General features: G+C 41.3%; 1 protein-coding gene across 2 annotated transcripts in view; it reads right to left on the reverse strand.

Moving 5' to 3' along the window:
* Positions 1 to 3,950: 3,950 nt before the first annotated feature.
* Positions 3,951 to 15,028, reverse strand: part of rhbdl1 (rhomboid, veinlet-like 1 (Drosophila)) — a 286,461-nt gene continuing 275,383 nt past the window's right edge. For both annotated transcript variants that reach the window (XM_055651799.1, XM_055651801.1), the window contains 3 exons: positions 13,208 to 13,308; positions 5,953 to 6,013; positions 3,951 to 5,106 (listed from right to left, as the gene is read on the reverse strand). In XM_055651799.1, coding sequence (XP_055507774.1) covers positions 4,835 to 5,106; positions 5,953 to 6,013; positions 13,208 to 13,308 — 434 coding nt within the window. In that variant the 3' untranslated portion in view covers positions 3,951 to 4,834. The remainder of the gene's footprint in view (positions 5,107 to 5,952; positions 6,014 to 13,207; positions 13,309 to 15,028) is intronic.

The following is a 15,028-nucleotide window of genomic DNA, read 5'->3' on the forward strand; positions in this document are numbered from 1 at the left end:
AAGAATCAATGTCAATAGTGGCATAGCCAATTAAGCATTATCACAAAACACTCCACATCGTGCAATCAAGTAATACTTTCTGTATTGTAAAACATCCCAAAGCCTTTCACTAGAGTGTAAATGGTGGAAAACTATCACTCAAAATTGTATATTTAAATAAATATTGATTCTAAGGAATCTGAGGAAGGACATTATTGCCATAGAGGGAGTGCAGAGACGGTTCACCAGACTGATTCCTGGGATGTCAGGACTGTCTTATGAAGAAAGACTGGATAGACTTGGTTTATACTCTCTAGAATTTAGAAGATTGAGAGGGGATCTTATAGAAACTTACAAAATTCTTAAGGGGTTGGACAGGCTAGATGCAGGAAGATTGTTCCCGATGTGGGGGAAGTCCAGGACCAGGGGTCACAGCTTAAGGATAAAGGGGAAATCCTTTAAAACTGAGATGAGAAGAACTTTTTTCACACAGAGAGTGGTGAATCTCTGGAACTCTCTGCCACTGAGGGTAGTTGAGGCCAGTTCATTGGCTATATTTAAGAGGGAGTTAGATGTGGTCCTTGTGGCTAAGGGGATCAGGGGGTATGGATAGAAGGCAGGTACGGGATACTGAGTTGGATGATCAGCCATGATCATATTGAATGGCGGTGCAGGCTCGAAGGGCCGAATGGCCTACTCCTGCACCTAATTTCTATGTTTCTATGTTTCTAGTTGAATCAGGAATTGGTGTTTTTTTTCATTGTTATTTGCATCTAATGCAATGGTCAGTAAGTGTGAGCTTTTGGTTTAGTGGTACCATGCTTGACTGAGGGCGAGTGCAGATCCTGAGCCTGGTCCAATCAATCCCAACGCATTCCAGCTCACAATTCTCATTTGTCAATGGTGACCTTTGTTCCTCCAGCGGGTGCATTCGCCATGTTCTCGTTTTATCATGAAATTAATGATCGATGGCTAAAATAATCAGCATCTGAACAAAGGCTGGCCGTAATGTGTCGATTTTTAAACTTTTGTTTCATTGCAGATTGTCCTTTCATTCAGTCTGTGACCATTGAGGTGTTGGTCAAAACCTTTATAGCTCTGAATCACAGTAGAACAAACACAATTTGAAGGAGAACTTAAACCTTGTACCCTGGAGATGTAGCATTATTAGCCCACAAATTGAGAGCAGTGCAGGATCAATTAAATGCCTGTAAACTTTTAGACTAGCTTTTAAAAAGAAAGTGTAGTTTAAAAAAATAACCTGGAGGATTAAGGCAAAGGGCAAAATAGATGCATTTTTAAGAAATAGTTAAAAAAGATATTTATGATACTGGATTTATTCAGAATATGATACTGACTATCTCATCTAAGGATCACAACTAGTATATATAATACAGTTAGTGTAAGTTGGCAATAGATATAGAGAAGCCTCTGCTGGGAATACATTTGTCTGGGTGTGAATGAGGCCCTGCCCACCAAATGTCCAGCTGGCTTTAGACAGGAGGCTTAGCTGGAGGTATTTGAAGATGTTTATATACTAAGAAAGCTGCAAGAAAGTTTAAAAACAAAAACAAACAAATGATGGGCCGAATGCCCTAATTCTACTCCTATTCCTTATGACCTAATAGTTAAAGCAATATGGACTGATTAAAACATTAAATAGATTAAATTCGTTTTTCTTTGTGTCAAGAATCCTGACTCGTAAGAATAGGGATTCTGACCCTCTGCCAGTGGCTGATGAAGGTTTGAAGAGTTGGATGTCTCCGCATAAGAGGGTTGGAGTTGAGCGCGAGTGAGATGCTGTCGTCTGCCAATGTGTTCCACATAAAAGTTCTGCAAATGTACTGCACCTAGTTGAGTCTAATTTGCCCTTTTTAAAAAAAAATGTGCATTTATCTAATGTCCGTTTACTCCTGGGTGAAGAATGAACACTGTGAAGTGTTTGTTTGAGGTAAGCCCACTTTCAGTTGTATTAATTTGCAGCAGATTGTCACTCTTAAAACTGATTTGTTTTTGTTACAAATTAAAAAATCTAAAAATATACGCGATTGTGCTAGTTCACAAGGTTTGACATTTACATGGTTGGAGTAAATGAACTCTTCAGAAAAACCAACCAACATTTGAATCATGTTTTGCTCCCAGATTCTTGCTACAAACTTTTTTTTTTAACGTGCTGCTGTTTATAATTCAATTAAGAAATGGGTCAGAAAGGTTTTATCTCAATTTATTACTGAATTTAAAATTAGGCTTGTTTTTATCATCACAGCGAGGCAGGTTTGACTTAAATCTTCTAATCCATTTAAAGCATATTTTGACATGAGTGGATTTATTCAGAATATCCTCTTTCACGTTGACAGGAACATAGCACCACATAATGCAATGTATACAATTCTGCAGCCAGCCTGTAGGCTATTAAGTATAATTGTGTTACATTGCTGAAATCAATATTTGGGTTAATTGCAGGTCAGGCTGGCTTTGTCTGAAGTGCAATTGCCAAGGTAATTAAAACATTATATTTCTAGAATCTTGTGATTCTAGGGCCAGCAAGAGGTGGTTAGTTACTGGGAGAGATTAGCTGCATTTATTTACAAATGATAAATAATTGGTTCCTTTGTATTTTGAAAAGCATTATTTTGAAATACAATGCAGAAATCACTGAGCATTTGGGTGCAAATTGCCTTGGGTGCTGCAAAGTGTGGTGATAACAGGGTTGTAATGGCCCAACAGCAACAGAGCTGGATAATTCCCATGGAATTGTGCAAAGAGGAGCTGGTGTGGAAGTGGGAATTGATGCATGTCTTCAATAAAAGAACATAGAAATAAATTAGTAAGATATCAGTATAAAGCATTCATTTGAAACATTCCCAGGAATGTCAGTTCACTGTAGGTAAATCAAAAGTATATGCATCTGAACAAATCAGTTTTTTAATTCAAAATTTAAAACTATAGCAAATGAATGGATAACTTGAGCGTGTCCCTAAACAGAAAGGCTCCACTTTGAAATCTGGCAAATTACACGTAACTAAACTGTTGTCAAGAAAACCATCTCCGAAAGAAGAAAGTTGATGATTTATTTGATGTGGAGATCGGGTGGGAGGAAATTGCAAGTCCATGCTACGAGATAGAAAAATTCAGAGGAGCTGTATTGTGATCTGAAAACGGCTTTAACATTGCAAGTAATCATAGCTGCATTCACTCATGATAGTGTGAAAGGCAGGTCCAGCTATTTAAATAATGTAGGGAATATCTAAGTATGTAAAGTCTATTGTGGTAGGATTATTAGGTCGGCTGGACAATCATGCTGGGCACTTAAGCAGTGCATTTCTAGGTATGGGGATCTGAGTATTTTCAGTTGCCACTTCCTTGTATTCACATTCAATTCATATTTTGGCAATTTGTTTTCATGTATTTTAAGTGTAATTCATTAGTTATTGCTAACAATATACCGACATTTTTCGAACTTATCCAAACAGTAACTTACTAAACTTTGAAAGCATTCCCATTACAAGTTAATTCTGTGAAAATCCTACACTTCCTATGCAATACCAATCTTTTAAAAGGAATCTACGTTCATCACATGAACTTGTGTATTTAAGAAACCAGTTCCTCAAAATTGGCGAGATGACTGGCGAGATGATTAGTATAAGCAGGACCTTCCTCTGGAGGCTCTGATGGCTGTTACTAAATTATTGCTCGGGTATTCCAAGATTTTTCCTGATAAAAGATTATTATCCTACCAGTTATAGATAGAATTCAGCTCAGTGCTTATTTATGGTGTTTTGAGGTGCTTTTGTTGGCTAAATCAACAAAGTTGAGAAGCTTTCGTAACCAACTTCATCGAGGTGCAAATAGAAATGTAAGAAAATATTTCTGCTATAGATATGCAGTGGGAATAAAAAGCAACTAATGGGAATAGTGATAATAAATATCTTCTATTTCCATAGGTGCCCCTTCCTGCATAAGTAATAAATGTGGTTCTTCTTTCAAATATATACAGATAGATATTCGTGATCAAGGTCAATATTTATTGAGACATTTGGTTTGAAAACATCCGTAAGAAATGTAACATGTTAGACTTAACCAGTTCAACTAGACTTGATGTCAAAGAAAGGATAGTGTAAGTCATTATTCACAATATAAATTTTATCATTTAAACTTTTTCAATATACTTTCACATCCCATTTGATGAAATGTACATAAAATACAGTGAGTTTCTTGAAAATTGAGAACTAGTAAAATGAATTCTGTGTGAGTTTAAATTTGGGCTTTCTAAATTATCTCTGTTAAAACCATCGTTCCAGATAAAGACTGTCCTAACTGGATCGACACCAGGAAGTCTGTAGTGTTGGGTACTTGTAACCTGTAAAAGAATTATGCTGCTAACACTCTGGCTGTATTCTCCCGCTGTTCCTAAATCTGGCTTGCTCATTTTAATTCTCAAGAATATATGCTCTTGGGGTTGTATCAACTATAAGAACGTAATTGTGCCCCTCATGACAAGTTAAACAGCTCCACCAGTTTGAACTTTGCAGTGATTTGGCTTGAAGATTCTCTAGCACAGTGTTAGATTTCCACAACTCCTCATTCACCAGTTAAAGTAACCAATCTCCCATCTCTACTCTCAAAATCCCATAATTGGCAAGTGATATTAACTCTTGTGTGATTTATGCTCGTTGTCAAGTAGTTGAGATAAAAATCCTGTCAATCACAATGATGATAAAAATTCAGTGGTCATAAGATCTGTTGTAACAGTTGCTCATTAAAGGTCCATTTCACATTTCTTCATTAGCAAAGAGGTTCCACAGCCAACTGAACCTCTCTGTTGGGGCACGTTCCGAAGCAGACCGATGGCTGCCTAGGGCGGAGTTGGGATCTGCACACCCAGGAGGTCGTATGCAAAAATGTTCCAGAAAATTGCAAAGATTACAAAGACAGCGTAGGAGAAAACCATGACCCACCAGGCACACTGCTGGTGGAGATTCTCCTCGTAGCTGCGCACAATGATGAGTCCCATGCTGATTCCCACCACTGCACCAGCCAAATGTGCCATAAAACTGGGCTGAGGGCCAGATGAGGGCAGTGGAGGGGAGAAACGCAGCCACACTGCACGACCCACCTCGGAGCTCACTACCGAAAGAAGAGAGCACAATTTTAACAGTTAAACACTTGCAATTCAAAGCTATAGTCCATTTACTACACATTACTGCAATCTTTGTGAGCACAAAGAGCTTGACACTTTTGTATTTTATCAAGAGAGAACCGTTAAAGTTCTGTATAGTGGTCACGGTGGTACATGGATACTATTGTTTTCTTTATCAACCTTTGGTTCATATTAAAGTGCTGTAAAGTGCATGTGATCCAAAGAGAGAAGGTATGGGAAGAGATTTTGAAAGGTCGCAAGGCAACAGGGTGGTACGACCCCAAACTTTGACTCTCTGCACTGTTCCCTCAATGATATGATATCATTGATACCTGGCCATTGCAACCTCGGTCAACCATCATCTGAACCCAGGCTGCTGGTAGTATATGGACACTTGGGCAGCCTGTGAGCCATACATTAATACAGACTGGCCCACACATGCACTTGGTCACCTATCATGAATAATGGGCAGGCAGCCAGCATGCTTTGCCATCAAACCAAATGGAGTGGTGGTAACCTGCCCCAGGGATTTTTAATGTGCCAGCATTTGTTTCTTTCCTTTGGTCCATGTTGCTGAGAAATTCCATAACAATAGCTGCCAGCTGTTAGGTTTATTAGATAATTGTTAAGCATACTAATAGGTGTTTTTAAAAAAAAAAAAAAAGCAGAGCCATGGTCTCGATGAGTAAACACACTTGGGACTCTGTGTGGGGGTAAAAAGGCAGGATACTAAATAGTTTTGATGTACAATTAGTTTTATGGTTATGGTTCTTTAAGATAGGGAGGTAAACATTATCGTACTATTACTCCTAAAATCACAGTACAGTACTTACTGCACACAAGTGCCAATATCATTCGGAGCAGCTTGTAGGGACACCGCATTCCTGACCAGTTCTGAAAAACAATAAATCATAACTGTCCATTATACTTTACACATTAGCCCTCGGATCAGCCTTATTTCTCAATCAAAATAGTTCGGATTACAATCCAGGATCCGAGCCCACAATCCATTATCGAGATAACATTGCATCAGGATAGACACAAAAAGCTGGAGTAATTCAGCGGGACAGGCAGCATCTCGGGAGAGAAGGAATGGGTGACGTTTCGGGTCGAGACTCACATTGCAACCTTTCACTTGAGACATTAAAAATAAATTCCACATCTGTTTACTCTGGTGAACAAGAAATAACCATTTGTGCCATTAGAAGAGTGGTGACGTTCTTTTGGTAACCTGGGAATCTGTCGACTCTCATTAAAGAATCTAAAACCGACGAGCTGATTATTTATCTTCATTCCTTCAACCAATTAGCTTCCACATCCACCACATTAATTGGTTTTATAACAGTTCAGGGAATCCTAGAGACATCAAAGGCCTGTGCAAAGAATATACTTTATTTACTTAATTTGAGTACGCAGTGACATAGAATGTACAAATAGAACCTATAACTTGATACCTCTTTTAATACCAGGAACATTCAAATCCAGGACAACATATTTCCTGACAACCTAAGCTGAGAATTTAAAAGGGAAAGAAGATCATGCTCATAGATTCCAGCTTCTCACATTATGTCAATTCATTTGGGTAAACTGAGTTTCCATAATATGATACATTTTTGGTTAATGCTATTATTTTAATATTCTGTGTTGCTGCCATAGTACAGATATAAACTGAAGTATTGCCATAACCTGGATTTTGCTGTCAACATTCAGTAAATGTTTAAGAAGGAACTGCAGATGCTGGAAAATGCTGGAGGAACTCAGCGGGTGAGGCAGCATCTCTGGAGCGAAGGAAATAGGCAACGTTTTGGGCCGAAACCCTTCTTCAGACTAGTTACTCATGATAGTTACACTTATTCACAAGTGATCCACGAGCTCCTGTATTCATATTTATGCTGCTGATTAGGAATGTGAAGCAGTTTCACAGTGGATCTGGGAGACTTTGTGATCAGGAACCTCTACAGCAGATCGCCAGAACAATTCAAGATTTTTAGAATCCTTCCTGAAACCAGGAATTGAAAATTTAAATATGTAATTCAAAGAGAAATCATCTTAGGAAACAAAATAAAGAGAGAATAGGATAGCATTAAGAGAAAGGTGAAAAGGAAAGAAAGTTTTTTAATTTAAAAAAATATATATTTATTTATTTTTTATAACACCTGGAACAAGAATTATAACCTATAGCACCGCTTGGGTAACAATTGATTTTCTCGATAAAGGCTATTTAGCAACAATTAAGCCTGTTAAATGTCTATTTACATCTGAGCAATCAACCTCCATATTTTCTACTGTGTTTACTGAGTAGTTATCACATTAAGTGCAGCAATTTCATGCCTTTCCACATTTCAAAGCAGTCCCTGTGAGTGTAATACTAATGAAGCACGTCTTTGGAAGAGCAGAGCAGAGCATCTCAGACAACATGTCCAGCTAAAGGTCTGTTATTGGAAGATAATATGTGATTTAATCTTTAATAACAGTGAGTGCCACTGATCTAAATGCCACAGCTGGACTATTATGAAGTGTTACACTGATTGCCACCCATGCTTCCTACTATTTATAGTCACAAGTGATGAGCAGTTCCTTCCAACTCAGTTTCATAATTACCTGGTTATCCTCTATGCACCAATAATAAAGTACGTTTATTTCATGCAAATGGTTTAGAGTCATAATTGGGTAGCACAAGATCCAGCAGGAGACACAAGAGAATGCAGATGCTGGAATTGTGAGCAACACACAAACAACAGGAGGAACAGCACCAAGTGCTGGAGGAAGTGGCGCAGCGGTAGAGTTGCTGCTTTACATCGCCACAGGCCTGGGTTCGATCCTGACTGCGGGTGCTGTCTGTATGGAGTCCATTCGTTCACCCTATGACATGCGTGGGTATTCTCCAGGACCTCTGGTTTCCTCCCACACTCCAAAGATGGACAGGTTTGTAGGTTAGTTGGCTTGGTGAATTGTAAATTGTCCCTAGTGGTGTTAATATGCGGGGATCGTTGGTCGGCACGGACTCGATGGGCCAAGGGCCCGTTTCCGCGCTGTATCTCTAAACGAATAACTAAAGGCTTCCATCTGTGGAAGGAAATGGACAGACATTGTTTCAGTCCAGGACCTTCCTTCAAACTGATGGAGTTGAGGGGACAACGCTGGAAAAGAGAAGTGGGAATGAAGCAAAGCCTGGCAAATGATAGGTGGATACTGTTGGATTCACACAACTGGGAGAACAGCACCTCATACAATGCTCTGGTAGTTTATAACCCATTGCTATGAACATTGGATTCGCTAATTTCAAGTAAACCCCACTAACCTCCCTTCTCATTTCCTACCTCCAGTGTACACATTTCACCATCCCTGTAACCTTGTATATTTCCTCATTTGCCTTCCTCCTATCCCTCCCGAGTCCCACATTTCCCTTTTATTCCCCCATCCCCCGACATCCCTTTCTTTTGTTTTATATTTCACTCCTCTTACTTATCTGACTCTCTTTTGTCTCCATTTTACCTCTAGGCTTTGTCACTATCTCTGCCAATCTGCAAATCACCTCACCTATCCTCACCTCTCTCTCTCTCTCTTTACCAGCTTTCTCCCCTCCACTCCATCAGTCCCGACTTGAAATGTCATCTGTCTCCACAGATGCTGCCTGACCCAGTAAGTAAGAAAGAACTGCAGATGCTGGTTCAAATCGAAGGTAGACACAAAATGCTGGAGTAACTCAGCGGGACAGGCAGCATCTCTGGAGAGAAGGAATGGGTGACGTTTCAGGTCGAGACCCTTCTTCAGACTGATGTCAGGGGAGGGGGCGGGACAGAGATGGAATGAAGTCGGAGACAGTAAGACTGATGGGAGAACTGGGAAGGTGGAGAGGATGGAGAGAGAGGGAAAGCAAGGGCTATTCGAAATTAGTTAAGTCAATGTTCATATCACTGGGGTGTCAGCTACCCAAGCAAAATATGAGATGCTGTTCCTCCGATGTGTGTTGGGCCTCACTCTGACAATGATGGAGGCCCAGGATAGAAAGGTCAGATTGGGAATAGGAGGGGGAGTTTAGGTTAAGGTCTGAGTGGAGGTATTCATTGAAATGATCGCCGAGTCTGCGCTTGGTCTCACCGATGTACAGGAGTTGACACCTGGAACAGTGGATAGTAGATGAGGTTGGAGGAGGTTCAAGTGAACCTCTGCCTCACCTGGAAAGACTGTTGGGATCCTTGGATGGAGTCGAGGGGGGAGGTAAAGAGATAGGTGTTGCAGGGGAAAGTACCTGGGGAGGGGGTGGTTTGGGTGGGAAGGGACGAGGACGAGTTTCAGAGGGACCGGTCAGGTTCACATTGCAACACAAGGTCCAGTCTGTTCTCTTCTCGGATCGGATTACCCACATACTGTGTCTAGAAACCCACTTGGATACATCTAATGAATTCTGCCCTGTCTAAGCCTTTGGCACTGGGCAACATTCTGCCGATATTAGGAACTGATAGTAATCCACCATGGCAACCCCATTGCTTTGGCATCTTTCAGTAAACTATCTACATTTCCATTCCTCTATCTCCCACTGGCTACTGGGGAGCGTTTAGTACAATCCCATTAGAGTGCTTACACCTTTCTTATTTTTAACTTCTACCCAAATCTCCTCAGTGGACATAACTCCAGTATGTCTTCTCTGATATTCGTGATATTCTCCCCGATCGGTAAAGCAATTCCTCCACCTCTTTTCCCTCCGTCCCTATCAGGTGTGAAACAGTGAAACCCTGGAACACTGAGCTGCCTGTCGTGTCCCTCTCACAACCATGTTTCCACAATTTATTTAAATTAAGTTGGTGCTATTGATTGAGCTATTACCTCATTTACTTCATACAAGATCAGGCTGGCAATGTCTGAAGAAGGGTCTCGGCCCGAAACACCACCCATTCCTTCTCTCCAGAGATGCTGCCTGACCCGCTGAGTTACTCCAGCATTTTGTGTCTACCAATGTGTAGGAAGGAACTGCAGATGCTGGTTTAAACCAACGATAGACACAAAATGCTGGAGAAACTCAGTGGGACACTTCTTCAGAAGGGTCTCGATGCGAAACAACACCCATCCTTCTATCCAGAGATGCTTTCTGTCCTGCTAAGTTACTCCAGCATTTCGTGTCTATCTTCATTTCAAACAAAGTCTCCTTCTGACTTTGGCCACCAGATGGCAGTGACATGCTGGCGCCTGCTGCAACTGATGAGCAAGAAATTGCATCTGATCACAAACTGTTACATATAAGGTTTTTTGTTTAAGAAGGAACTGCAGATGCTGGAAAATCGAAGGTAGACAAAAATGCTGGAAAAACTCAGCGGGTGAGGCAGCATCTATGGAGTGAAAGAAATAAGCAACGTTTCGGGTCGAAAACCTTCTTCACACTGATGTGAGGGGGGGGGGGCTCCGATGGAAGAAAGGAAGAGGCAGAGACAGTGGGCTGAGGGAGAGCTGAGAAGGGGAGGAGAAAGTAAGGACTACCTGAAATTAGAGAAGTCAATGTTCAAGCCGCTGGGGTGTAAACTACCCAAGTGAAATATGAAGCGCTGCTCCTCCAATTTACAGTGGACCTCACTCTGGCCATGGAGGAGGCCCAGGACAGAAAGATCGGATTCGGAATGGGAGGGGGAGTTGAAGTGCTGAGCCACCGGGAGATCAGGTTGGTTATTGCGAACCGAGTGGAGGTGTTCGGCGAAGCGATCGCCAAGCCTACGCTTGGTCTCACTGATGTAGGGCAGCTGACATCTAGAGCAGCGGTTGCAATAGATGAGGTTGGAGGGGGTGCAGGAGAACCTCTGCCGCACCTGGAAAGACTGTTTGGGTCCTTGAATGGAGTCGAGGGGGGAGGTAAAGCGACAAGTGTAGCATTTCTTGCGGTTGCAAGAGAAAGTGCCCGGAGAGTGGGTGGGAGGGACGAATTGACCAGGAATTAACCAGGTTACGTATAAGGTTTGGATTTAGGTTTATTATTGTCACTTGTATCGAGGCACAGCTTTGTTTTGCATGCTATCCAATCAATTCTAATAATAGAATGCATAGATATAATCAAGTAAAACTCAAATACAGTGGGCAGAGCAAAGGGAAAGTTATAGAGTGCAGAAATGGTGACAGATTTACAGGTAGAAGAGACATTTAAAAGAGCAGGGTAATTGTATCAGATGATAGTAGATCCTCCTCTGGGATCAGCAAGCAAAGGGGCGCCATGTTCGGACGCCATCTTGCATTCCCCTAACATCAGTAGGCGTACAAACTGAAGCCAATTACCTCTTTTACAACCAATTCCCAGAGGTGCACATTGCCCTGGGCACATCTAAATCCTGCCCAACTCGTTGTCACTGGATCCCATCATAACTGGGTGCCATATAAAACTGCAGTAATGCAGATCAAGGCATTAATGAAATGAGTAGGATCCCTGTGTAGAAAGGAACTGCAGATGCTGGTTTAAATAGAAGATCGACACAAAGTGTTGGAGTAACTTAGCGGGAAAGGCAGCATCTCTGGAAAGAAGGAATGGGTGGCATTTCGGGTCGAGACCCTTCTTCAGAATAGGATCCCTATTCTTATTAACTACCTCACAGTCATGTTACATCTGGATAGTGAGGGGTGGGGGAAGGAGAAATCTTCAGGCTACTCTCACAGCTAAAACAGATTAGATGACATTAAATTCATTTGATGTCAATATACACTGGAGTACAATGAAATCCCTTGCTCATATGAAGCTCACAGAGTAGACAGTATGTATACAGAGAGTGCTGGAGCAACTCAGTGGATCAGGCAGCATCTCTGGGGGACGTGGATAGGCGACATTTCGAGTCAGGAGCCTTCTCCCCGAAATGTCACCTATCCTTGTCCTCCAGAGACGCTGCCTGATCCACTGAATTACTCCAGCATTTCGTATTTTTTGTTTGTAAACAAGGATCCACAGTTCCTTGTGTCTCCAGGATCGCCTTAGAAATAGAAGAATAAATACAACGACAAGGGGCCAAAGCAAGATTGTAATGCAAAATCCAAGTACCTGTAGTGCAAAAGAATATTGAAGTACAACAATGGAATAAGGAGATAGGGTAAAGTTAATTTAACAACGGGAGCAAGGGGCACACCTCTGGGAAAGGGGTGTGAGAGGTAATTAGTTCTGGAGTCTTTGAGCAGAGGGTAAGAGGCTGAGTTAGAGCCTGGACCCCTGAGCTTGGAAGCTCCTGGATCTGGGTGGAGTGCTGACACCCATTGCTCGCGTGGCCCATCTAGCCAAGTGTGAACAGAGTCAAGTCTGAAACCAGAACAAAATACTGGAGTTTGGAATATCGCTTGAAACGCTGCAGACTGCCGTCCTCGGGACATGAGGACCCTGTCCGGCCAGACCAGAGAAAAGGCCGGACAGAGAAATTACCCCGATTGTTCTTCCTCCGAGTGGAAAACTTGTTCTTGGTGCGTTATAGACTTTCCCCCAAATTATGAAAGGGCTCCAGGAAAGCGAGGGTTTCCGTAAATCAGAAATGCAGTCGGCTGAGATTGCAAAAGTTGTGCTGGTAGACTACGGATTAGTACAGATCTGAGTTAATTTTAGAACAGTTAGAATTAGTTAACGTTTACAAAAGTGCACTACAGATTCAAAATGAGAGTTGCTGGACCGAAGAATGCCAGCCCAGAGAGTTTCAACCTGTACAAGTGATTTTGGGGTAGAAACCTGGCCTGGATCTCTTGCACTGAATGGACATTGCTGGTTCAGTGATGGTTTTGCTTAGATTGCATAATTTGATTCCCCATATTTTAGTAGCAGAATGCAATTGCATATTCCTCAGGCATGTCGGGCAGGCAACCAAGGATCAGTTTCGTCCCCCTGCTTCTCTGATTATCATTCATCACACTATGGAATCTGCTGTGAAGCCAAGGGGCAGGGCTGCCTTTGCATGGCAACCTGACATAGACTCTCTCATCAACCTATTGAGTCTCAACATAATTCAGGATTTGACCTGTTCCAGAGCAAAACCTGGTAACATTGAACTACATAGACTTTGATCTACAGTGCAGCTCAATGTGCTGTTGATTTATTTGTATTATTTTGTATTATCTAAGAAAGACAAATGAAATTATTACCATGACAACGTTGGCCAAGTGTGCGGAGCACAGGGCATAAACACCACCAGAGGCTCCAACCAAAGGTGCCCTCATGTCAGTGATGGAAACAGTCAAAGAACCTGCGACATATAAACAAACAATGGGTCAGTAAATAGCTTCATGGAATTCCATAGCACCAAGCCAGTTCTAATCAAGGCATTTCTAATGCACCTGCAAAATGGTTTTCTAAGTAGAAAGGTAGACAAAAAATGCTGGAGGAACTCAGCGTGTGAGGCAGCATCTATGGAGAGAAGGAGTAGGCGATGTTTCGGTCTACTTCACTGCAAAATCTCCTCACGGTGTGTCTACTTTGAAGAAGTTCTCCTCCTCTCCAGCATCTGTAGTTCTTTCTAAGGAAGAAAGCATGCTTTCCTACCTACAAATAAATTTGTGACTCATTAGACTCAGGAACTCAGCACTTAAAGATTTAATTTAGTGACATTTCTAATCTTTTAAAGTTCCCTTTTGACTTCTGACTAATTTGTTCTATTTATGGAACTGCAAGCAACATTGTGCAAAATTCATATCAAACTAACAGTGTGCACAGTGCGTGTCAGCAGTTTTACATTTTATCTAAAATCATTGTAGATCTAGTCCTGTGTACTGAGGCAGCATTTCTTGTTAATGTTATGGTAATGCAATCTCTGGACAGCAGATATCATTTCATACCAAGTCTAAGAGCGATGGACTAAGGTCAAGAATTAGGTCTTGAGTCAAGTTGGCACCGATAGATTGGGAATTTAGACTCTATGAATTCTTAGTCAACATGAAATAGGAAACAGTTACAATTATTCTCATTCACAACTAAAATACGAGGGGAAATATGGAAATGTGGTACTGCCATTGTTAACTGAAAATCATGTATAGAATTATATGAACAATAACAGGTACATGACAATAAAACTCTCTTGACTCTTGACTTGTTGATTTGTAGATGGGCACCAGTCCTTGTTTTTATTTTAACTCCTTTTGTTAACGTTACTTAAACAAGGACTGGTAAGCCCATATACAAATCAACAAGTCAAGAGTCGAGAGAGTTTTATTGTCATGTGTCCCAGGCAGGAAAATGAAATTCTGACTTGCTGCAGCACAACAGAATATGTAAACATAATACAAAACTGAAGATAAAAGTTCAGTGTGTCTATAGACCATAGACCATATATACATCTTAAATAAACAGATATACGGCAATAATAATAATAGACGGTTATTGTTCAGAGGTTATTTGATGTCGTGTTTAATAGCCTGATGGCTGTGGGGAAGAAGCTGGTCCTGAACCTGGATGTTACAGTTTTCAGGCTCCTGTACCTTCTTCCCGATGGCAACGGTAACAGTATACCAAAGAAATTAGAAAATGAAATACAACTATATTGGCAAGAAATTTCAAAATATATGTTGAAAATTGTTATATTCAAATAAAGAAGTATGTGGGAAACAAGGTTGAGAATTTGCAATGAAAGTTCATCTGCTGCCAAGACCTTGTTGCTTTTCAGCTGGCATGTGGCTTTATTCACTTCCTGCTGGTGTGGGATAGCAGTGAGGCTGCATTGTACAGTTTGTTATGTGGTGCCACGGGCAATCATGTTAAGGGCAGAGCCAAAGCACATGTTCCTGCCACCTGGTGCTGACTGCCACTCTGTCCTTAAGTTCAATTCTTAGGTTTGAGGATGGTAGGAGCTGGAAATCACTACCTAAACGTGTGGACTCATCGCTTGAACCGTTGAATGTTGATATGTATTTTAAGAGCCACACCTCACACGTCTGCAGATCCAGTGCTGAAAGAGGAAAGTGTGTTGAATC

The sequence above is a fragment of the Leucoraja erinacea genome, chromosome 20, assembly GCF_028641065.1.
Source record: "Leucoraja erinacea ecotype New England chromosome 20, Leri_hhj_1, whole genome shotgun sequence".
Taxonomy (NCBI): Eukaryota; Metazoa; Chordata; class Chondrichthyes; order Rajiformes; family Rajidae; genus Leucoraja; species Leucoraja erinaceus.